This window comes from Muscardinus avellanarius (assembly GCF_963383645.1).
Source record: "Muscardinus avellanarius genome assembly, chromosome: 21".
NCBI classification, from domain to species: domain Eukaryota; kingdom Metazoa; phylum Chordata; class Mammalia; order Rodentia; family Gliridae; genus Muscardinus; species Muscardinus avellanarius.
In genome coordinates, this window is record NC_137807.1 from 6,242,355 (window position 1) to 6,266,566 (window position 24,212).

Consider the following 24,212-nt stretch of genomic DNA (forward strand, 5'->3'; position numbering starts at 1 on the left):
CAGCCCAGCATGGACAGGACAGCCCCTGGAGACCCAGGAGAGGAGGCCAGGACAGGGCCGGGCAGGACCCCGCGGCCAGGGCCAGGAACTTGCCTCCTCTGGCTGTCAAGCGCAAGGGAGACCTCTGCGGGGTCTGAAGCAGGAGGAGGGTCCAAAGGAGTTCTCCTTTGGAAGAGCCAGCCCAGCCTCGGCGGGATCAGCCTGGTGGGCCCAGAGTGGAGACAGAGGCAGCCAGGGGGGTCTTCAGGCCCTGGGCAGCCGCGCCAACACGCCACAAGCCGTTGGCTGGAAAGAGCGGAGACTCCACTCTCATCTCATGCTGGACGCGAGACGGAGGCGTGGACTGGCAGCTCCCAGGCCAGGGGTCCCATTTGCAGAGGGCCTCACTAAGTAGCTGAGGCTGTCCGCGAACCGTGATCCTCCGCCTCAGCCTCCCGAACGCTGGGATTACAAGCGTGCGCCACCATGCCTGGCTTTGTTTCTGACTTTCCTGCCTGTACAATCGCTAGCTGTCTTGGTGGCACCGTGGTCCACCCAGCCCCTGGAGTGACAAGGCCCCCGTCCACTGCTGACCAGCCCTGCCGCCCGAGCTCGCAGCCCACCACTGCCGCAGCCAGGGCCTCCTCTCAGTCTCAAAGGTGGGAAGAGCTCGTTACCCAGCGGGTGGGCCACCCCATCCTGCCTTGCCTGCCGTCCACTGCCCCGCACCGACTTCAGCACCTCCAGCGCCTTTAGGAAGTCCGCTTAGGACTTTAGGAAGGCAGCCTAGCTCACCCCCTGCGCCCCCCCAGGGCAGGCACTAGCCCTCCCCACCCAGAGGGTAACAGCCCCGAGAAGCCAGGCGCTCCCCTGGCTGTCTGCTGATTCAAGGGCCGCAGAGACCCGGTGGCAAGCCCGCGAAGGGCCGAGGGGCAGCTCAGGGGCCCCGCGCCGCCTAGCACAGGGAGGCTCCGCAAAAACAAAGACGTGGGCCCAAAGGAGAGGTCTGTGAGGCCTGCAAAGCGGCTCCTCAGTCCCTGCGTCCGCGAGCGCGCAGTGGCCGAGCGCGGGCCGGGCCCGGGGCCCCGGGCCCCTTCCCGGAGGGCAGAGGAGGCACGCCTGCCCAGGCCGGCCAGAGCCGGGCCTCCGCACTGCACTCGGGCCCTCCCTCGCGCTGCTCTCTCGGACCCCATCCTCTCTGGACACCCCAGGCTCTCGGGCTCTCCCCCCACACTCTCTCGAAAGCTCCCTCCCGCCTCTGGGACCCCCGGGCTCTGGATCTCCCCACACACTAGCAGGCCCCCCCACCACGCTCTGGACACCCGCAGGCTCTCGGAGGCCCCCACTCTCTAGGACTCCCGCGGCTCTCCGCCCCCCCAGCCGTCAGCTCCGCGGCCCGCGGGCGCCCCCACGCGCGGGTCCTGCACAGCGACTGCCTCCAGCTCCCCAGCGACGGCAAATGGGGTGGGCAAGCAGGGTCCGCTCCCCGAGGGCGGCTAGGACCCCGGGCCCCGGCGGGCGTCTCGGATCCTCGGGGAGCCCCCGCCTTCAGCGCCGAGGGCCGGGGGCGGTGGGAGTCAAGGCGCGGGCCCTTTAAGGCGGCGGGCGTGGCTAATGGTCATTAGCGTATATTAGCATGGCCCCGCCCCGGAGGCGGGCGGGGGCAAGACTGGCCGGGCGGAGCCGAGCGCGGAGCGGACGCGGCGATCGCCGCGCGGGCCCTTTAAGGCGGTGGGCGGGGCGTCCTCTCATTAGCGTATATTAGCATGGCCCCGCCCCGGAGGCGGGCGCGCGCGGAGTCTGCGGAGCGGAGCTGAGCGGGGCAGCGCGGCTGCGGCGGGCGGACCCTCGCCAGCGCCCACCGGCCGAGCATGGGGCGCCGCGCCGCCCGCGGGCCCGGCCCGCCCCGGCCGTGGCCGCCGCTGCTGCTGCTGCTCGCGCTGGCGGCCCGCGGGGGCAGCGCCGCGCCCGCGCCCCGCGCCGAGGACCTCAGCCGCGGGGTGGTGAGTGCGCGGGTCCGCGGGCGCGCGCCACCTGTGCGCCCGGGCTTCGCGGCGGGGAAACTGAGGCCGCGCGGGCGCGGGCGGGCCGCCAGCGCGCAGGGTCCGGCCGGCCCGCGAGCTTCCCGGCGGGCAGGGCCGTGGTCCGGAGCGCGCCCCCGGCCCGGCCCCGCGCGCGGGCTCGGCGTCCCGTGCCCACCCGGGGCTGCGCTCCAGCCGGCGCCCCGCGCTCGGCCGTGGGGTCCGGAGCCCCCGGCCCCTCCCGGCCCCTCCCGGCCCCTCCCGGACCCCCCTGCCCTGCGCACGCCGGGGGTCCCCGTCCCACCCCGAGGCGCTCCGCCGCGGGCCTGCGAGGCCGGGCGGCCTCGGTCCTGGGAGGCAGGCCCCGCCCGCCCGGCGCTGGCCGCTGCCCGGCCCGCAGGCAATCTCCTAATGGGGTCCTGGCAGCCCCTCCGCAGCCGCTGGCTGGCGCCTAGCGCTCCCTCCCCAGCCTCGGGTCCAGCAAGGGTGGGCGCCAGGGACCTCGGGAGGGAGCGCTCGGGTGGACCGCAGCCTCTCCGTTGCAGGACTTGCTCCCGGGCCTGACCCCACCCCCACACCAGGCAGCGTCCCTGCTGCCCACTTCCGCCCCTCCGTGCGCGGGGGCACCTGTAAGTCCAGGGACCCCGGCCTGGCTTCCGCTCGCCCGTGCGGCTTCTGAACTCTGTGCGCTCACATCCACTCCGCGCCTCTGGCGGGGCTCCCTGCGGAGCTGCGTCCCAGCGCCCGATGGGCGACAGTACCAGGCCCTGCTGTCCAGCGCTCAGGGTGCTGCAGCAGGAGCCCCCGATTAGCTAATGGGGCTGTTGTTGGCAGCGGAGGGACTGGCCCAGCCAAGTGGGTTGATAAGTTGGTTGGTCAGTTGTTCCATTGGGAAGTTTCCAGCTGGCTGGCCAGAGTGATCAGATGGGGCCCCTCCCCAGGTTGGCACCTGTGCCCTCCAGGGTCCACCCAACACCCGGCCGGGGGTCGGTCATCCTCCCACTCCCACCCTGAGGACCTCGCTGAGCAGGGGAGATGGCCTAACCTGGAGCCCAGGGGGTGCAGAGGGAGGGTGGAGTGGGCAGCCGCTGCCTGAGTCGCCCCAACCCCCTGGACAGAGGGGCCCTCCCTGGTGTGGGAAGCCACCCTCCTGCTGCTGGGATGGTGGTGGGGGGCGCCATCTGGTGGCCCTTATGGGGATGGCACCAGAGAGCCTCTTGGACCCAAAAGCAAGGAGACTGGGGTGGAGGGAGGCTGGGCAGCCTCAAGGGGGTTCCTGAGCCCTCCAGGCTGCCCTCTGGGGGGCACCCACTGGGTTGTCAGGTCTGGAGCCTTTGCTCAGGAGCCGCGCTCTGCCTGATTGCCCCGTATCCAGGGCCCAGGCGGGGCCCCCCAGCCCCACCGGGCCTGTGCACAGAGCTGGGATTGAGGTGGACCCGAGTAGGCAGAAGAGCGAGCTGTCCCTCCCAGGCTGGTCACTCTGTCCTCTGAGTGTGGGGTGTGGGGGTGCCCAAAATGTCCTGCAGAGCTACCTCCTGAGGACCTTCCCGGACAGCAGCTGAGCACACCAGGGCCGAGCGTGTGGCCTCCACCCTGTCTTGGAGAAGGTTCTGTACACTGGCTGGCTGTGCCCGGCTCTCCCTGTCACCCCTGCATCTCTGCACCGACAGCACGTCTCCCGTCCAGGCCCGGCAGGGACGTGTGGGCTGGTCTCACCGTGCCACCATCAGAGGGACCCACACCTGGAGGAGCTGCCCCAGTGTCCACCCACAAGGACTGGCTTTGGCCAAGGGCCCTCCAAAGTTCCTAGGTGGATTTCTGCCCGCTGCTGTGAGGTCTGGCTCCGTCCCCTGTCAGCCATCTGCAGAGGGTGGGATTGTAAGGACTGTCACTGGGTCGGTGAGGGTGGCGGGGGACAAGCAGAGGCCCCTGGCGAGCCAAGGTGGCCAGGCCACACATGAGCCTGTGTCCCTGCCCCGGCTCAGCCACCCCTGGTGCTAACCGCAGCCAGGGGCCTCTGGGACCCTCATCACCCAGGGAGCCCAGGGCTCGGGTGCACCTTCAAGTACTGTGTCCTTAGCCAGGCATGGGGGTGTGCGTGCTTGTGATCTCAGGACTTGGGAGGCTGAGTCAGGAGGATGTCAGGTTTGCAGCCAGCCTCAGCTACCTAGTGAGGCCCTTCACAACTTGGTAAGATCCTGTTTCAAAATAAAAAATAAAATAGGGCCAGGGGTGTGGTTCAGAGGTAGAATGCCCCTGAGTTCAATCTCCAGTACCACAAAAAGTACTGTGTCCTTGCCCTAATTTGGGGTCCAGGGATGTCCCTTTTCACCCCACAGCGTGCTCTGAGGACTTTAGCCGTAGACCCTGGGTCTGAACCGAGAGAGACAGGGATGGTTGAACAGCGCAGGCGAGGACCGGGGCACAGCGCAGTGGTGCTCACACCCAGCATGTGCCAGGCTGTCTGCAGCTCTAAAATACAGCGCCATGCAGAAGTGCCCTCCTGTCTCTGCTCCACGGCCCCTCCAATGGCCGCCAGGAGGCGTTTCTCTGAGTACCCCTGACCTGTGACGGTCCTCTTACTCAAGGGGGGCGTCGCAGCGGCACGAGCCAGCACTGGGTGCACACGGGCGTCCTGTCTGGGCTGTGAGCCGCTGGCCCTTCTTGGCTCTATCTAGCAGCTCCCAGCAGGCACGAGATGGGTGTGGGGTGGGGTGGTGCAGCAGGGTGCAGACTTCCAGTCAGTCGGCTCCTCGCCCAGCCCAGGGCCTTGCACTGCCAGACCTGCCTGCTGCCACCCTTTCTGGGGTGGAGTCTGGCTCCTTTGGGCTCCCTGGGCTCCGCAGGTCCTTTCCACTCGCGGCTGCCACTGGCTGACAGTCTTCCCAGGACGGGCCTCCGGCCAGCCCAGTGTCACCCAGGACGACCCCCCCAGTACCCACTTTTTTTTCTTTCTTCCTTCCTTCCCCTCTTTTTTGCCGTACTGGGAATTGAACCAAGGGGCATTCTACCTCCAAGCTACACACCTAGCCCTATTTTTTATTTTATATATATATATATATATATATATATATATATTTTTTTTTTTTTTGGTGGTACTGGGGTTCCTGGAAGCCCTTCTACCTCTGGGCTACACTCCCAGACCTATTTTTTTTACATTTTTATTTGGAAACAGGGTCTCCTAAGCCAGCGCACGTGGCTGGCTTCGAACCTGCGCGATCCTCCTGTCTCCACCTCCCAAGCGTGGGGATTACAAGCGTGCGCCACCATGCCCGGCTATTTTTTATATTTTGAAACAGGATCTTACTAGGTTGCAGAGAACCTCACTAAGTAGCTGAGGCTGGCCGTGAACCTGCAATCCTCCTGTCTCAGCCTCCCAAGTCCTGGGATTACAAGCGTGCGCCCCATGCCCGGCTCCTGAGTACCCACTTAATTGGCCCCCCATCATGTCCCAGCTCATAGCACGGTGGCGGCCAGGCGAGCCCCAGCCTGGTGAGTGTTGGGTCCAGCTCTGCCTGCCGGCCGTGTGGCCACGGACCAGTGTCCTGGCCCCTCATCTGTGAAATGGAGGTGGCACCTGTGCCCACTTGGTAAGGTTGACTCACAGCTCCCCACCGAGCCTGCTCTGTGCCAAGCGCGTCATGGGATAGAACAGCCCTGGCCTCCAGGGCTGCGGGCAGCTTGGCCATTTCCCTAGTAGAAGGCGCCGCCCAGCCATCGGCCGTTAGGATGGCCTGCAGCAGCTACCACCAGGTCAGCCTTGCTCTTGCCCGCCGTCTGCCCCGGGCAGCCGGCAGGCAGGGTCTGCCCTGTCTCTGCAGGACGCAGATACTTAGGCCAGTCGGGGATGCCAGGGTGTCATCACCCCAGCGCTAGCTTAGGTTAGCCCCCGAGGCCTGGCAGTGCCCTTGTTGGCCGAAGGCCCGAAGCCAGGCACGGTGGCACCTGCCTGCCATTCCAGTGCTTGAGAGGCTGAGACGGGACGATCGCAAGTTCATGGCCACCCTCAACAAGTAGCGAGACTCTCTTCAACTGAGGGAGACCCTACTTCAAAACAGAAATAAAATAGGGCTGGAAGTGAGCGGGCGTGGGGCACACACCTGTAATCCCAGCGCTTGGGAGGCTGAGACAGGAGGGTGGCAGGTTCACAGCCAGCCTCAGCTCTTCAGTGAGGCTCTCTGCAAATTAGTGAGACCTTGTTTCAAAATAAAGAAAAGTAGGACTGAAGTGTAGCTCAGAGGTATAATGCCCCTGGGTTCCATCCCAGTACTGCAAAAAAAAAAAAAAAAAAAAAAAAAATAGGACTGGGTGTATATGGGTATGGGGGTGTAGTCATTAGTCATTTAGAGGTCGAATGCCCCTGGCTTCAATTCCTAATAGCGCATGCACGCACACACACGCACACACACACACACACACACACACACACACACGAGACTGAGTGGGGCAGACGTGCATGCCGGATGCTGTAGCCAGGCCATACTTGGTCATTTAATCACATGCTGTGTGGCCCTGGGCGGGCCGCCCTACCTCTCTGGGCCTGTTTCCTTGCCTGCAGGTGGAGGTCATGCTGGCTTTACCCTCACAGAGACGCAGGGGCCCTGAGGAGCCGGGTGGGAGTCTGGGGGAGTGGGTGAGGCGGCGCCTGCCTGCCTCCTGTGTGGGCGTCTCACCTCAGCCGGGCCCCCACACCTAGGTTCCCTGGTCTGTGAGGTCCAGTGAACCGGGGTGGCTCAGGGGCCCCAGGTTGCTGTGCGGTGCCTGGGTACCTCAGAGGGGTGTGTTCTCTATAAATTTGCTAAAATTAAGGAAGGGAATTTTATACTGTGTACATTATGCCTCGTTAGAGCTGTAAAAAGATACACGTTGTGTCAAATGGTGATAAATGTTACCAGGAGGGGCGGCCAGCAGCAGGCAGGACTGCGTCTCCAGGCTGCGGTGTAGACAACTCTGCAGGGCAGGGCACGCCGTCCCCTCCAGCCTCGGGCCTCAGTGGCCCTGTCTGTAGCAATGGCCTCATCTGCGGGGGCGGGGGAGAGCAGCAGGGAGGGGCCCCTGTCCTGGGAAGGGTTGCAGTGGTCACAGACTCGGGGTGAGTCCTGTCCCCTTCCCTCCATCCGACACCCGCCCCCTCCCCAGTGGCCTTCTGGAAGGTTCACCCCACCGCTGCCTGTGCAGAGGCCCGCCTGCTGCAGCTTCCGTTGCCCTGGAGACAGCGGCCCGTCTCCGTGGCGACAGCTGAGGGAAGACCAGGCAGGCGGGAGGCGGCAGCCCAGGACAGCCTGCGATGCTCCAACTCTGTGGGTACTGGGCAGGGCCGGGCGGGCACATCAGGAGGGCGGGAGGTCCAGCCTCCATCCCTGGCCATCCTGCACAAGGTCCACAGCTGGGGCAGGGGCTCGGGCAGCCGCTGGGTCAGCCATTGGGCAGGCACCTGGAAAGGGGTGGGCAGGGCCCCAGCCTTGGGTGGCTTTGCTCAGCCTGGCCAGCCCTAGTCCCTTGGCCAGCTGCCATCTTGCCCTGTTAACGTTGTTTGACATTGTAAATGTGCTCGCCACCCAGCTGAAATAGCAAAATAAGCCCCGGGTGTTTGGGGTTCACCCTTGCCCGGAGCCTGGGAGGAGCTGCCCGGGCCCTGTCGGCCGTTCCTCCCCTGGCCAGCCCCCCAGCTGATGTCCCAACATACAGGCCACTCTTCCAGAGGGTGAGTGGTCCTCCCAGGGGGTCTGACCCCCTGCTCCAGCCGGATGGAGGAGGCACTCGCCTCTCTATGCTCCCCTGTAACAGGAGGTGCTCGCCACCATCCAGCAACTGCATAGACTGTCAGCCCTGCAGCGCCAGCCTGAGAGTCTACAGCGTGTGTGTGTGTGTGTGTGTGTGTGCACGCGCATGTGGGTGTGCGCGCGCGTGAGCACGTGTTTTTCTGGCATTTGAAAACTGCAGAGTCAGAACTTTAAAATATTTGGCAAACTTAACACACACACACACACACACACGTACACACACACACGTACACACACACACACACACACACACACACGTGGAGCCAACCTGAGCGCATGACATGGGGCGGAGGGCCCTTGGTCTCGGGCTGGGCAGGGACCAGCCGCCAGGTGCAGTCTGCATTTCTGGTAGATGGTGGGTGCTTTAATGTGTATGGAGTGGTGTTAATATCATGGGGGCAGAGCCAAGATGGGACCTGGGCAGTGTGACCTTGGCGGCCCCTCCTGGATCCTCACTCCCCGGCCCCCGGGACGCTGTCGCCCCTCCATGCGGGCCGCTAGCAGGGGCCTGCCTGATGGCCTCTGGGGCCCCATTAAGGCTGCAGGGATAGGGCTGGGGAGGGAGGAAGGGACAGAGGGAGGACCCCAGAGACCACACTGTGATCTGAAGGGGCGGGTCTTGCTGGCTCTCTGCAAGTGCATGCAAATTACATGCAAATCATCAAGGCCGCCCTCCGGTCAGTGGCTTTTCCCTGATTGAGACCAGGAGGGGCTGGGGACGGAGGAGCCCTGATCCCACATACCCCGAGTGGCAGTGCCGCAAGCCTTGGGGGCCTGGAAGGTGATATAAATGAAATGCTAAGATGTTTTTAACATCCCTCAGAAGGAGAGAGGTCTGGCTGGGCATGGCGGCACACACGGGGAATCCCAGGACAGGAGCCTGAGGAAGAGCACAGGCTCTGGGACAGCCTCGGCAACACAGCAGGACTCTCGGCAAGGGAAAATAAGAGGACGTGGGAGGCTGACAGGAGGGTCACAGGTCTGAGGACAGCTCCAGCAAGTAGTGAGACTTTCATCAACCTAGGGAGACTGTGTTTCAAAATAAAAATTAAAAACAGGGCTGGGACCGGGTGTGGTGGCGCACGCTTGGAATCCTAGCATTCGGGAGGCTGAGACTGGAGGATCGTGGTTCGCCGCCAGCCTCAGCTACTTAGTGAGGCCCTCTGCAACTCAGTGAGACCCGGTTTCAAAATAAAGAATTAAAAATAGGACAGGGGGTGTAGCTCAGAGGTCGAATGACGCTGGGTTCAATCCCCAATTCGAAAGAAAGGAAGAAAGGGAGGAAGAGAGAAAGGGAAGAGGAGGTATAGCTGGGCATGGCGGCACACACCTGTAATCCCAGAGGCTCAGGAGGCTGAGGCAGGAGGATTGTGGGTTCTAGGCCACCCCAAGCAATCTAGCAAGACTCTGTCTCAAAGTGAAATAAAATGAAAAGGGTTGGGATGAGCTCAGCCGCAGAGCACCTTGCCTCATTTGTGCCTGACACCCTGGAGCTTATCCCCATTATTGTAAGAAAGAAAAGAAGGAAGGAAAGGAGAGAGAAAAAAGAGAAAGATGGAGTCCAACCTGCAGGTTGGCCTGACGTATCTCCTGGGTCATAACCAGTTATTTTTATATTTATTTATTTTTGCAGTATTAGGGATGGACCCAGGGACATTCTACCTTTGAGCTCCACCCCTAGCCCTATTCTTAATTCTTTATTTTGAAACAGGGTCTCACTGAATTGCAAAAGGCCTCACTAAGTAGCTGAGGCTGGCTGCAAACCACGATCCTCCTGTCTCAGCCTCCCGAATGCTGGGATTACAAGCGTGCGCCACCACGCCAGCACAAAACCAATTTTTTTTGGTGGTACTGGGGTTCCTGGAAACCCTTCTACCTCCGGGTTACACTCCCAGACCCATTTTTATATTTTTATTTGAAACAGGGTCTCCTAAGCCAGTGCGGCTGGCTTCGAACCTGCACGATCCTCCTGTCTCCGCCTCCTAAGCGCGGGGATGACAAGCGTGCCCACCGCGCCCGGCTGCATAACCAATTTTTGAAGCGGGTCCCAGATGAATCCCAGAACCATCCTTACCCCACCTGTGGGTCCTCCCTGGCTGGTGGAAACGAGCCAGTCCAGGTTCTGTATGCACACACACACACACACACACACACACACACACACACACACCTTACGGGACTGTCAGAAGAGCCTTGTGCGGTCACCAGCGCCATCTGGTGGCTGAAGGAAGCAAAACTGGATGGAGGCGCCTCCCGGTCCTGGGTGCAGATTGCACAGGGACCTTCCTGTCCCAGGACCAGCTGGCATCGGGGCCTCCCCATCCCAGGCCCCAGTGGCAGAGGTCACAGATTTATCTGCATGCTTTCTCGTCCGTCTCAGGGCCGTGTGCCCTCCGCCCACCCTGCTGGCCGCACCTTTAGCGGAGGAGCACCTGTCCCTGTGCAGCGCCTGGGACTGGTGCTAGTGTGAGCCTTAGCCCCTGGACGCAGGACGCAGGTTTCTCTGGGGAGAGAACGGCCCAGAGGGTTGGTTTATTTCCCCAAGCTGCACAGCAAGAGGCCTGTGCAGCTGCCCCTCCTGGAAGGTATAGCTCTCTCCCTTCCTAGCCAAGGTTGCAGCCGGGGGCCTGCATCCAGCACCAGCCGAGCTAAAGATCCTTCTGGTTTAAGTGTCGCCTGGGCATTTGCTGCCTCGGGAAGAAGGAGGTGGGGCAGGGCTGCTATCGGCAATGGTACAGGCTGGGTGCTGCTCCAGCTCACCCGATCTAGGAGGCCTTGACTTTGTGACCATCTATAAACTGACTTGAGGAAGGTGCCGGGAGGGACGGTGTCCCCTGCAGCAGTGCTGGGCCAGGCAGCCTCCTGTGGGTGTAGCACTGTGCCCTGGCCGCCCCTCACCAGGCTCTCTGCCCCCTAGGAATGGCTGAGCAAGTTCGGCTACCTGCCCCCGGCGGACCCCGCGGCAGGACGGCTGCAGACGCAGGAGGAGCTATCCAAGGCCATCATGGCCATGCAGCAGTTTGGCGGCCTGGAGGCCACCGGCATCCTGGGTCAGTTCTGCGGATGGCAGGCCTGCACGGGTCGCGTGGTCCTTCGCGGGCAGGGGACTCATCCCCACAGACCTGAAGGGGGCAGAGGGGCTCCTGGGAACCCGGGCTGGGGGAGGAGTGGGCTGGGCGGCTGCTCACCTGCACCCCGCCCCTGCAGACGAGGCCACTCTGGCCCTGATGAGGACCCCACGCTGCTCCGTCCCGGACCTGCCCCCGTTGGCCTGGGCTCGCAGACGGCGCCAGGTTCCCGCCCCGACCAAGTGGAACAAAAGGAACCTGTCCTGGAGGTGGGTGGCCAGGGCAGGGGCCAGGGCAGGAGCCTGGCGCCCCTGGCCTGCCGTCTGGGCGTCTTAGTGTTCTGTGCCTGTTTGGACAAATGCCACCAACCCCAGGACTGGGACTCCCGGGATTCATCCTCCGTGTCCAGGGCTGGGGGAAGGGGCCTAGGAGCCAGGCCTCCGCCATCACCCCGCCCCTCTCTCTGGGTCTCTGTGTACATCTCCATCTCTTAGAGAGATGCTGGTCAGGTTTAGGGCCCACCCTAATTCGATATGGCCACCAGTTCCTCCCTTGATTACACCTGCAGAGAACCTCTTCCCAACGCAGCCATCTCTGAGGCTTTGAAGAGGCGAGTTAAGAAGACTGCTAGTTTACTCTTCTGTCTGCTGGGCTCAGAGCTGGATGGGGGCCCCGGCTGGTGTGTGAGCTGGTGGGCAGAGAGGCCTGTGGTGGAGCAGGGGGTCCAGGCCATCAGGACACAGACTGCCAAGGAGCCGGGGCTCCTGGAAGCTGGTGCCCACCTGCTGGTCCAGGCGTCCTGGCTCACTACAGCTCTCCTTTCCTCCCTCTCCTTCTCCCGATGGGTGAACTCCTGGAAGGTTTTTTCTCTCCTTGTGGTACTGGGGATTGAACCCAATGTAATTCTACCTCCAAGCTACACCCTCAGCCCGATTTTATTTCTTATTTGGAAACAGGGTCTCACTAGATTGCTGAGGGCCTCGCTAAATTGTCCAGGCTGGCTTTGAACCTGCAATCCTTCTGTCTCAGCCTCTCAAGTACTAGAATTACAGGTCTACACCACCATGCCTGGCTTTATTTTGTATTTTGAAACAGGGTCTCACTAAGTTGCTGAGGCTGGCTGCAAATCTGCAATCCTCTTCTTCCATGGACTAGGAGGATTACAGGGGGCTCAGCCCCAGGATCTTAGCGGGGGCCTCAGTCAGGCCCCCCCGGGGGAGGGACAGGCAGGGGTCCCGGGGAGGGCCCTCATGCTCACAGCGCTGCCCCATCCACAGGGTCCGCACCTTCCCGCGGGGCTCGGCCCTGGGCCGGGACACAGTGCGGGCGCTCATGTACTACGCCCTCAAAGTCTGGAGTGACATCGCACCCCTGAACTTCCACGAGGTGGCCGGCAGCACTGCGGACATCCAGATCGACTTCTCCAAGGCCGACCACGACGACAGCTACCCGTTCGACGGCCCAGGAGGCACCGTGGCCCACGCCTTCTTCCCCGGGGACCACCACGCGGCAGGGGACACCCACTTTGACGACGACGAGGCCTGGACCTTCCGCTCCTCAGGTAGGTTGGGGCCTCGAGCCTGAGCAGCCCCTGCACACCCTGCAGATTCCACGGGGCTACGGGAGCTGCCCACCCTGAAAGGCAAAGCATTGCACGCCGAGTCGCCAGCCCCTGAGCCGTGTGAGGCCTTCCTACCGTGGCAGGTAACGCCGGGCACCTGTGACCAGCTGGCCGCCTTCACTGACCCTCACATGACCCTTGAATTTTTTTCTGTGTGTGGTACTAGGGATAGAACCAGAAGCACTCTACCTCCGAGCTACCCCTAGCCCTATTTTAATTTTATATTTGTTTGTTTGTTTGTTTGTTTGTTTATTGTGGTACTGGGGATGGAACCCAAGGGCATTCTACCTCCAAGCTACACCCCCAGCCCAATTTTTTTATTTTATCCTATTTTATTTTGTGTGGTACTGGTGGTGGAACCCAGAGGCTCTTCTACTTCTGGGCTCTACTCCCAGACCTAGTTTATCCTTTACTTGGAAACAGGGTCTCACTAAGTTGCTGAGAGCCTAAGTAGCTGAGGCTGGCTTCGAACCTGTGTGATCCTCCTGTCTTAGCCTCCCAAGCACGGGGATTACAAGCGTGCGCCACCACGCCTGGCTCTTTTCTTTATTTTGAAACACGGTCTCACTGAGTTACAGAGAGCCTCACTACGTAGCTGAGTCTGGCTGTGAACCTGTGATCCTCCTGTCTCAGCCTCCCAAGTATCCCATGCCACCACACCCAGCTGATCATAATTGATTGATCAAGGTACTGTCGCTGGAACCCAGGATCTTTCTATCTCTGGGCTACACCCCCAGGCCTGTTTTACTTTTTTATTTGGAAACAGGGTCTCACTAAGCTGCTGAGAGCCTCCCTATGTTGCTAAGGCTGGCCACAAAGCTGGGATCCTCCTGTCTCAGCCTCCTGAGTACTAGATTACAAGCGTGTGCCACCACGCCCAGTCTCCCCTCCTGATGAATCTACCTGGTGATGAGGGGCAGGCCCCACTGTCTGGGGTCTGGGTACTCATTGGACACAGGATCATTGCAGGCAAGAGGCTTAAACATCCAATGAAAGCCGGGTGTGGTAGCACACATGCGCCCATAATCTCAGTACCTGGGAGGCTGAGACAGGAGGATCACGCTAGTTTGAAGCCAGCCTCCGCTACTTAGTGAGGCTCTCGGCAACTTAGTGAGACCCTGTTTCTAATAAAATATAAAATAGGTCTGGGAGTGTAGCCCAGAGGTAGAAAGCCCCTGGGTTCCATCTCTAGTACCAATAAATAAATAAACTAACTAACAAACGCCCAGTGTGGTGGCACAAGCTTGTGATCACAGCATTTGGAAGGCTGAGACTGGAGGATCGCGGTTTGTGGACAACTTCAGCTATTTAGTGAGGCCCTCTGCAACTTAGTGAGACCCTGTTTCAAAATGAAGAATAAGCCGGGCGTGGTGGCGCATGCTTGTAATCCCCCCACTTGGGAGGCTGAGACAAGAGGATCACACGGGTTCGAAGCCAGCCTCAGCTACTTAGTGAGGCTCTCGGCAACTTAGTGAGACCCTGTTTCTAATAAAATATAAAATAGGTCTGGGATTATAGCCCGGAGGTAGAAAGCCTCTGGGTTTCACTCCCTGTGCTACAGAAAGAGAAAGAAAGAAAGAAAGAAAGAAAGAAAGAAAGAAAGAAAGAAAGAAAGAAAGAAGGAAAGAAAGAAAGAAAGAGAGAAAGAGAAAGAAAGAAAGAAAGTCAGGCCAGGTGCACACTTGTAATCCCAGCAGTTGGGGGGCTGAGACAGGAGGATCGCAGTTCATAGACAGCCTCAGCTACTACTTAGTGAGGCCCTTTGCAACTCACAGACCCTGTTTCAAAATAAACAATAAAAAATAGGGCTGGGGGTGCAGCTCAGAGGTGGAACACCCCGGGTTCAATCCAGAAAAATACCAAAAATAATAAACCTCACCCACTGAGGCCTTGCACAGAAAAGCACATTTCCCCTTGAGGGTGCAATGGACCCCCAGAGAAGCCCCGCAGATCCCGAGTGCCTCAGTGGCAGCGAGCAAGACGCTGGCAGCCCTGCAGAACCCAGCTGGCAGGCCCAGCGCAGGTGCACACAGGCCCTGACCGGCTCTGTGTCCTCAGATGCTCACGGGATGGACCTGTTCGCAGTGGCTGTCCACGAGTTCGGCCATGCCATCGGGCTGAGCCACGTGGCCGCTCCACACTCTATCATGCAGCCGTACTACCAGGGCCCCGTGGGCGACCCGCTGCGCTATGGGCTCCCGTACGAGGACCGGGTGCGCGTCTGGCAGCTGTACGGTGAGTGTCCCGGGGCCTCAGATGCCACGCACCCAGAGGCTCATAGCTCATGTCCTCAACAGCCACCGTGGCCACGGCCGAGCAGAGCCACAGGCAGCAGGCGGGGCATGGGCAGTGGCCAGCCTCTCAGAGCGTGCCCCTGGGACCCCCGGAGCCCCAGGGATGCCATGTCTGTCCCCAAGATGGTCTGGGAGACCTCCAGCAGGGACAGGAAACCCGAGGCTCCTAGGGGCAGGTGGCTGTCTGGAAGTGAGGACGGGTGGCCTGCCTGCATCCCACACCATCTCCTTGTCTCCCACAGGTGTGCGGGACTCGGTGTCCCCCACGGCGCAGCCAGATACCCCAGAGTCGGAGGAACCGCCCCCCCTGCCTGAGCCCTCCAGCAACCGGTCCAGTACCCCGTAAGCCATGGTCCTGATAGCACAGAGGCCCTCCCCCCCCATCCAGGGCTGCTCCTCCCAGACAGCACCTGGCCCAGTGAGGCCCCAAAGACCACTGTGTCTGGGCGCAGTGGCGCACATCTGCAATTCCAGCACTCGGGAGCCGAGGCAGGAGGATCTTAGTGAGCCTCTCAGTACCCTAGCAAGACCCTGTTTCAAAAAGAAAATAGGGCTGTGGGTATCGCTGAGAGGTAGAAAGCCCCTGGGTTCCATCCCTAATCACACACACACACACACACACACACACACACACACACACACGTGCGCGCGCACACGCAGCACTGCCATGTGGGCTGACTCGGCTTTGGCTCATGTTCCTTGATTTTATTTTTGTCTGGCTTTATTTATTTATTTTATGATACTTGGAATCAAACCCAAGGCCTTAGAGATGGTAAGCAAGTGCCATGCACTGAGCTGCAGCCCCAGACAGCACGGGAACCAGTAGAGATGTCAAGTCTCTGGGTGAATGTGTGTGTGTATGTGTGTTAGGAGACAGACAGACAGACGAGGGATGGAACCCAGGTGCATTCTACTCCGAGCTACGCTCCCAGACCTATTTTTTAGTTTTATTTGAAACAAGGCCTCACTATGCTGATGAGCATCTCCCTACTTGCTGAGGCTGGCCTTGAACCTGTGACCCTCCCATATCAGCCTCCCAGGCAGGGTGGGGTTACAGGCCTGCGCCACTGCACCCTACTCCCGGTGTGATTTCCTCTTGCCCTTCTTTCTGCATGCCCTGCCGGCTAACGCAGCCCACCCAGTGCCCACCCACTGTCTGATCCCATGGATTCAGAGCGGCTGGCCTCCACACCCCAGTGGCCTTGGCTGAGAACGCAGACCAGGGCGTCTGGACCCCGTGTCAGAGCCAGGCCAGGCTGGCTCAGGGCAGGAGTCAGCCAGACGGTCCCCCGTGCCCACGTGTGTGGGCCTGGGCGAGGTGGCAGCTAGGCGCCCAGAGCCTCAGGAGCTGGCACTGCCCCAGACCTGGCCCGGCTCTGCCAGCCTGGGGCTCAGTAGCCAGCCGCAGCGCAGGCCAGGGCAGGCGCAGACCCTGCCTCTCCGGAGCCGTCCCCGCCCCGTGGTCTCCTCTGTGGCCTCCCCTCTGTGGCTTCCTGCAGCTCGGTTGTGGCTTCCAGCGTGGCTGTCCTAGGCTTGCCTTGCTGAGCCGTACGCCGTGAACTCCATTGCTGGCAAAACACGCCGCTTGGCTGTTTCTGTTGTTCTTCCCGTCACTTGCTTTTTATTTTATTTTATTTTATTTTATTTTATTTTATTTTATTTTATTGTGGTAATGGGGGTGGAACCCAGAGGCTCTCTACCTCCGGGCTCTACTTCCAGACCTGTTTTCTATTTTATTTGGAAACAGGGTCTCACCGAGTTGCTGAGAGCCTCACTAAGTAGCTGAGGCTGGCTTTGAACCCGTGCGATCCTCCTGTCTAGGTTTCCCAAGCGCGGGGCTTACAAGCGTGCGCCACCACGCCCAGTTCCCCTCTATTTCTTAAATTTGGCCGATGACCCATCTTGCACTTTTATCTGTAAGGTTGCCATGGATACACAATCTGTAGGGCCACATCCTGGAACCAGAACTGGGGTTCCGGCTTGCAGGGTTACCCCTGAGATGGACAGGGAGCACCCGGCCGGCCCCTTGGGTGGACGCTGGTCCCCCATTCACAGTCTGACCCTGCGTGCTCCGAGGTTAGGCCTTTCCCAGCCTGGGAGATGCAAAACCACCCTCATGTAATTCACTTTCCTCTCCTGACCCGCTAACTCTGCACCTGTGCCAGCCTGGTGATGTGCGCTCCCTGGAGCAGTGCTGTCACCCCGGCCTGGGGGCCTGCCTCCCGCCCACCCGGCTCTCTACCCTACAGGCCCGGGAAGGACGTGCCTCACAGGTGTGACGCCCACTTTGACGCGGTGGCCCAGATCCGTGGGGAAGCCTTCTTCTTCAAAGGTGAGCCCAGGGCCCAGCCAGCCATGGTGTGTAGAAGTGCGCGGCCCACCGGCCCCGACCCACTCTCTCCTCTGTCCCCCAGGCAAGTACTTCTGGCGACTGACGCGGGACCGGCACCTGGTGTCCCTGCAGCCGGCACAGATGCACCGCTTCTGGCGGGGCCTACCGCTGCAGCTGGACAGCGTGGACGCCGTGTATGAGCGCACCAGCGACCACAAGATCGTCTTCTTCAAAGGTGGGTGGCCTCTGCCCGCCTCCCCGCCTGCTGGCCTCCTCACTTGACCTCCCATCTGCCAGCTAGCTGGTCCTTGACTTGGCATCACTCTCCTGTGCACTTGCAGATGTGTATTAAGCACCTACTGTATGCCCAGCCTGTGCTAGGCACTCGGGTGCCCAGTGGGTAAACAAACAAAAGCCCCTCCCTTCTCCTTGCGTGGAGGGAGAAGCCGAGCGTGGTGGCGCACACCTGCAGCCCCAGTACTTGGGGGCTGAAACAGGAGGGTCTCAAGTTCAAGGCCAGCACAGCAAAGAGTGAGACTTATCCCACAAGACCTGCTTCAAAACACAAATAAAAGCCAGGCATGGTGGCACGATCGCAATCCCGGTACTTAGGAGGTCGAGACAACAGGAGTGCAGGTTCAAGGACAGCCTCAGCAGTTTAGTGAGGCCCTCTGCAAATTGGTGAGACCCTGTTTCAAAACAAGAAATAGCCGGGCGTGGTGGCACACGCTTGTAATCCCAGCATTTGGGAGGCTGAGATCGGAGGATCGCGGTTTGCAGACAGCCTCAGCTACTTAGTGAGGCCCTCTGCAACTTAGTGAGACCCTGTTTTAAAATAAAGAATAAAAAATTGGGCAGGGGGTGTAGCTTGGAGCTTAACTGCCTCTAGGTTCCATCCCCAGACCCGCAAAAAATAAAAATAAAAATAAAAAAGCCGGGCGTGGTGGTGCATGTTTGTAATTCCAGTACTTGGGAGGCTGAGACTGGAGGATCCGGGTTCACAGCCAGCCTCAGCTACTTAGTGAAGCCCTCTGCAACTTAGTAACACCCTGTTTTGAAATAAAGAATGAAAGCCGGGGCGTGATGGCTCATGCTTGTAATCCCAGCATTTGGGAGGCTGAGACCAGAGGATCACAGTTCGCGGACAGCCTCAGCTACTCAGTGAGGTCCTCTGCAACTCAGTGAGACCCGGTTTCAAAATAAAGAATAAAAAATAGGGCTGGGAGTATAGCTCGGAGGTCGAATGCCCCTGGGTTCCATCCCCAGATCCGATAGATAGATGATAGATAGATAGATAGATAGATAGATAGATAGATAGATAGATAGATGGATGGATGGATGGATAGATGGAATGAAAAATCAGGCTGGGGTGTAGCTCAGAGGTAGAATGCCCCTGAGTCCAACCCCTAGTACAAAAGAATGGAGAGAGCCGACTTACAGTGGGGCTCAGCGTGACGAGGGATAAGAAAGACAGAAGAGGCCACCCAAAGCGGGGACCCAGGGCACAGAGTTCAGGCCGGGGAACTGGCAGTGCTGGGGCCCTGGGCAGAGTCGGTCCGGCCTAGGGCAGAAAAGCTCACCGCTATGAGTGGAAGACGGGAACCTACAATACATAAATAGCCTCGTCGGCGGTTGAATCTTTCTCTGGGGAATCTGGCTTGCGGGATGCTTACAGCGATGCCACAGGCCAGTTACAGGCCCTGCTCCGCTCCTGGACGCCAGGCGGAGCTGCAGAGGAGCTCAGGGTGGAACTGCATCAGGGCCGGACGCTGCCTTCGGGCGCGGGCTTGGCGGCCGTCTTCGCTGGTGTGCCCGGGACGCAGGGCCTCCTCCTGTGCAGGACCCACTCAGGGTCCTCCCGGCACTCTGCTGTGTCTCTGGCCTCTTGTCTGGAATGTTCCTCCGGCCCCTTCCCTACACCCTGGGCTGTGTCCAGGCCGTGTCCCTCGGGAGTCTGGTGTCCCTTCTATTTTCTTTCTTTTTTTTTTTTTTTTTTTTTTTTTTTTGCGGGTTTGGGGATGGAACCCAGGGGCATTTGACCTCCGAGCTACACCCCCTGCCCTATTTTTTATTCTTTATTTTGAAACAGGGGCTCACTAAGTTGCAGAGGGGCTCACTAAGTAGCTGAGGCTGTCCGCGAACCGCAATCCTCCAGTCTCAGCTTCCCGAATGCTGAATTACAAATGTGCGCCACCACGCCCGGCTCTAGTGTCCCTTCTAGACGCCATCCTGAGTCTCCCCTGATAGGAACATCATCCAGAGGGTGTCCTGGGCCTGGGCCTTCCTGGCCAGTGATACTCACCGTGGCCATTGGAGAAGGCCAGTTTGCAGGGTGTGTGTGTGTGTGTGTGTGTGTGTGTGTTGTTATTATTATTATTGTAGATGGAACCCAGGGGCATTCTACCTCCGAGGCATGCCTCCAGCCCTATTGATTTTTATTTTAAAACGGGTCTTGCTAGGTGGCTGATAGTGTCACTCCTTGCCGAGAGTGCCCTCCAACCCGTGACTATCCCCCTCAGCCTTCCCAGGCCAGGGTCACAGGTGTGCACCACCTCCCGGGTCCTGTCTTGATCTCAGCAAGCTTTGCACAGTATGAGAATGACTGGGTAGGAGGCCTGTGCTCCCTGGCCCCAAGGCTGGAAAGGCGTTCAGGGTGCTGCCTCCTCCTGACTCGGCCCCACCTCTCAGTGGTGCAGAGCAGGCCTGGGACCGGGGCTGCATGACTGGCCCAGGCCAGGCATACAGTAGGTGCTCAATAACTATTTGTAGCCGGGCGTAGTGGCGCACGCTTTTGGGAGGCTGAGACAGGAGGATCGCGGTTCACAGACAGCCTCAGCTACTTAGTGAGGCCCTTTGCAACTCAGTAAGACCCTGTTTCAAAATAAAGAATAAAAAATAGGGCCGAAGCCAGGCGTGGTGGTACAGCTTGTAATCCCCACCCTTGGGAGGCGGAGACAGGAGGATCGCGCAGGTTGGAAGCCAGCCACGCTGGCTTAAGAGACCCTGTTTTCAAATAAAATAGGTCTGGGAGTGTAGCCCAGAGGTAGAAGGGCTTCCAGAAACCCCAGTACCACCAAAAAAAAAAAAAAAAATAGGTCTGGGAGTGTAGCTCAGAGGTAGAATGCCCTGGGTTCCATCCCCGGTACACACACACACACACACACACACACACACACACACACACACACACTATTTGTTATTTGTGAAGACTGCTGGGCACCGAGGCTCAGGCAGGCCGGGCAGGCGGAGCCCCTCGCCCCGCCCCATGCCCACGGCTCTTTGTCTCGCCCCCAGGAGACAGATACTGGGTGTTCAAGGACAATCACGCAGAGGAAGGATACCCGCGGCCCATCTCGGACTTCAGCCTCCCGCCGGGCGGCGTGGACGCGGTCTTCTCCTGGCCACACAATGACAGGACTTATTTCTTTAAGGACCAGCTGTACTGGCGCTACGATGACCACACTCGGCGCATGGACCCCGGCTCCCCGGCCCAGGGGCCCCCGTGGAGGGGCGTGCCCAGCACGCTGGACGACGCCATGCGCTGGTCTGACGGTGAGCGCCGGGCGGGGCAAGGCTGTCCAGCCTCGGTTTCCCCTTGCAGAAGCCGGGTCATCGCAGGCTGCCTGGGGGCACTCCTGGAGCCAGTGCAGCCACGTGTGCTCCAAGGGGCCTTGGCCCGGCAGACCTTCCCCCCAACTCCACGGCCAGGCCCACCACGGCCCACCCGCCCTGGTCACGCTGCCTCTCCCCCTGCCCTGCGGGCCCTGCTTACTCCCTCCATCGGTAGCAATCCCCTGCAGCTTCTCACACCTCACAAACACTGGACTCCAGGGCCTTTGTACATGCACCCACAGACACCCACGCAACCTTCCTGCAAGTGCACCACGGGGGTCCTCCTGCGCATCACCCAGGAAGGGCTGGCAGTGCAGTTCACCTGAGCGCCAGCCCACCAAACAGGATGTGTCTTCTGCCCCTGGAGCTACATTCCCAACACCTAGAATAGCCAGGCACAGGGCAGACCCTGATAAAAGCCCAGTCAGGACCCAGGCGTGGTGGCGCACACTTGTAATCCCGGTTCTTGGGAGGCTGAGGCAGGAGGATCGCAGACTCCAGGCCAGCCTCAGCTACTTAATGAGTCATTCAGCAACTCAGCGAGACTGTTTTAAAACTTAAAAAAAGGGCTGGGGGTGTAGCTCAGAGGCAGAACACCTCTGGGTTCAATCTCCAGTTTAAAAAAAAAAAAAAAAAACTTGTCAGAGCTGTGTGTAGTGGTGCACATTTGTAATCCCAGTACTTGGGAGGCTGAGACAAGAGGATCACAAGTTCAATGACAGCCTCAGCTACTTAGGCCCTCCACAACTTAGTGAGACCCTGTTTCAAAATAGAATAAGCCGGGCGTGGTGGTGCACACTTGTAATCCCCGCGCTTGGGAGGCTGAGACAGGAGGATCGCGCAGGTTCAAAGCCAGCCTCAGCTGGTTTAAGAGACCCTGTTTCCAAATAAAATATAAAATAGGTCTGGGAGTGTAGCCCGGAGGTAGAAAAGCCCCTGGGTTCCATCCCCAGTACCACCAAAAAATAAAAATTTAGAAAAGAATAAAAAATAGAGATAGGGATGTAGCTTGGAGGTAGAAGGCCCTGGGTTCTATCCTCAGTACCGCAAAAAAGAGAGAAAGAAATCTTAGAGGTAGCGTGATCTGCCCACTCTGCCTCCGGGCCCTCCCGAGCAGTCCAGGCCTGTCCAGCCGCAGTGGACACTGCTAGGCAGGACGCTCCGGCGAGGGGCCCTGAGCTCTGCAGCCCCCGCTCAGCCCCTCCTGCTCTCCCCAGGTGCCTCCTACTTCTTCCGCGGCCAGGAGTACTGGAAGGTGCAGGACGGCGAGATGGAGGTGGCGCCCGGGTACCCGCAGTCCACGGCGCGGGACTGGCTGGTCTGTGGGGAGCCGCCGGAGGGGGAGGACAGCGGGGCCTCGGCGCGCGCGGGGCCCGGGCCGCAGGGCCGCTCGCAGGATGGCTTCGCCGTGTGCTCCTGTTCCTCCGCCGCTCACACGCCCGCGCTGGCCGCCGCCTGGCCTCTGCTGCTGCTGGGCGCGCTGGGCGCCGTGGCCCGGGCGCCATAGGCTTCATGCCTGGGGGACAGAGGCGCCGAGGGTGAGGACGTGCAACCCGCCGTGAGGAGGGGCCAGCGGACAGCCCGAGCGCTTCCCGGTGACCTGGGCCTGCTTGGCAGGGCATGGGGGACTCGCACCTGGCGTCGGGCTGGCAGGAGGTCTTCGTTGCCCCACGTGGCTCCACGGACCCTCCGTCCCGAGAGTCACAGCGTGGGATTCACCGACGCCAGCGAGCGGGGAAACCCGGAGCGCGGGTCTGGAGCTTCACGGACCGCTCTCACGCCCCAGCACCTCCCCAGCGCCACCGGGGCAGAACGCCCTGCACACGCGGGGATGGGGTGCGTGTCCACGATGGGGTGCCGCTCGGGGCCTTGCTGCACCCAGAGGGGGCGTGGGGCAGGTCGGCGTGGCCAGGGTTGCTCACGCCGGGCTCCATGTCCACCAGCCTGTCCCTCCAGCCAGACAGATAATGGGAGATGTCATCCCTGTGGGAGCTGTTGGTGGGCGCCCTGCTGGAGACCCTGGACACCCCCGGGCCTGCCCACTAAGGCCCCTCACCCCACAGCTGATGCCTTCTGGCTTAGACTCCTCAACGGCTGCTCCCGCGGGCCTTCTATGCCCGGAGTGCGAGTGGGGTCCAGTTAGAAAAGGGGCGTCGGGGGTGAGCATCAGGCAGAAACAGCAGTGCGGTCACCTCCCACACCGTCCTGGACCTGGGGAAGCAGGAGCTGTGCAGAGCCCCCCCCCCCCCAGAACGGCAGGTGCTTGGCAATAGGAGAGCAGGACCCCGTGGTGAGGCGCCCGGCTTGGCCCTTCCCCGGGTGCACAGGCACCTGAGCCGCTGTCCCCACGCGGGGGACCCCTCGCCCTGCGGGTGAGCCCGCCCAGCCTGGCCACATCCACGTCCATCCACCCACCCTGCCCCGGGGGCTGCCTGTCAGACCAGACAGCACGGCCTGGGGGGCTCTAGGGAGGCCCCACCCCTGAGCGAAGGCTCCCTGCACCAAGCTCTTCCTCACTTCTGTGCCCCCGGCAGCCTGCAGGGGGCACCACCCCATCCCTAAGTCCTGCAAGGGCGCGGCCGAGCAAGGGCCCTGAGGTCCTCCCTCCTGCCGGGCTGGGCCTTCAACTGCTGTGGGAGTCCACTGTTGTTTGAAAGCCCGAACTCTAATAAAACTTTTCTACACTGGGTGGGACGTAGCTCCGTGGCCGAGCACGGGCCTAGCGTGTGCGTGATTCTGGGTTTGATTCCTAGCACCCCAGAAACACTTCCCAGCCCTTCTGTGTGAGGTGAAGAGGAAGACACAGTACAGCAGGGCTTCTCGCAACCCCCTCCCCACGTCTCTCTCCCGCTGCTGCAGGAGCAGCCAGCTGGGCGGCCAGTGGCTGGGTGGCCTGTGGGCAGAGAGGACCGTGGGTGCGCTTTGCTAAACATGCCACCATTTGCACACAGATATATGTTTTCTAGGGGTTCGGTTTGGGTTTAGAACTGAGGATGGAACCCAGAGGCATTCTACCTCTGAGGTACATCCCAGCCTATTTCATTTTTTATTATTATTATTTTGTGTGTGAGGGTGCTGGGGATTGAGCCCAGGGGCATTCTATCTCTGAGCTAATCCCAGCCCTTTTTATTTTTTTTTTTGGGGGGGGGATGGAACCCAGGGGCATTTGACCTCCGAGCTACACCCCCTGCCCTATTTTTTATTCTTTATTTTGAAACAGGGTCTCACTGAGTTGCAGAGGGCCTCACTAAGTAGCTGAAGCTGTCTGCAAACTGCGATCCTCTGGTCTCGGCCTCCCCAATGCTGGGATTACAAGCAGCGTGCCCACCACGCCCGGCTTTTTTATTTCTTACCTGGAAATGATCTCAGTAAATTGCTGAGAGCCTAAGTTGCTCAGGCTTGCTTCGAACCTGAGATCTTAATGTCTCAGCCTCCCAAATACTGGGATTATAAGTATGCATGACAACACCAGGTTCTTTTATTTGTTATTTGGAAACAGGGT

The 24,212-nt window shown here is 60.2% G+C and overlaps 1 protein-coding gene across 1 annotated transcript; it reads left to right on the forward strand.

Annotated features, from left to right (window-relative positions):
• Positions 1 to 1,850: 1,850 nt before the first annotated feature.
• On the forward strand, positions 1,851 to 22,217 carry MMP17 (matrix metallopeptidase 17; the record flags this gene model as incomplete). The annotated part of the gene is made up of 10 exons (XM_080717750.1): positions 1,851 to 1,982; positions 10,701 to 10,833; positions 10,991 to 11,120; positions 12,129 to 12,412; positions 14,531 to 14,707; positions 15,009 to 15,108; positions 17,016 to 17,098; positions 17,181 to 17,333; positions 20,393 to 20,650; positions 21,928 to 22,217. The coding sequence occupies 10 exons, from the start codon at positions 1,851 to 1,853 to the stop codon at positions 22,215 to 22,217; spliced, it is 1,740 nt and encodes a 579-aa protein (XP_080573876.1).
• Between the last annotated feature and the right edge of the window lie 1,995 nt (positions 22,218 to 24,212).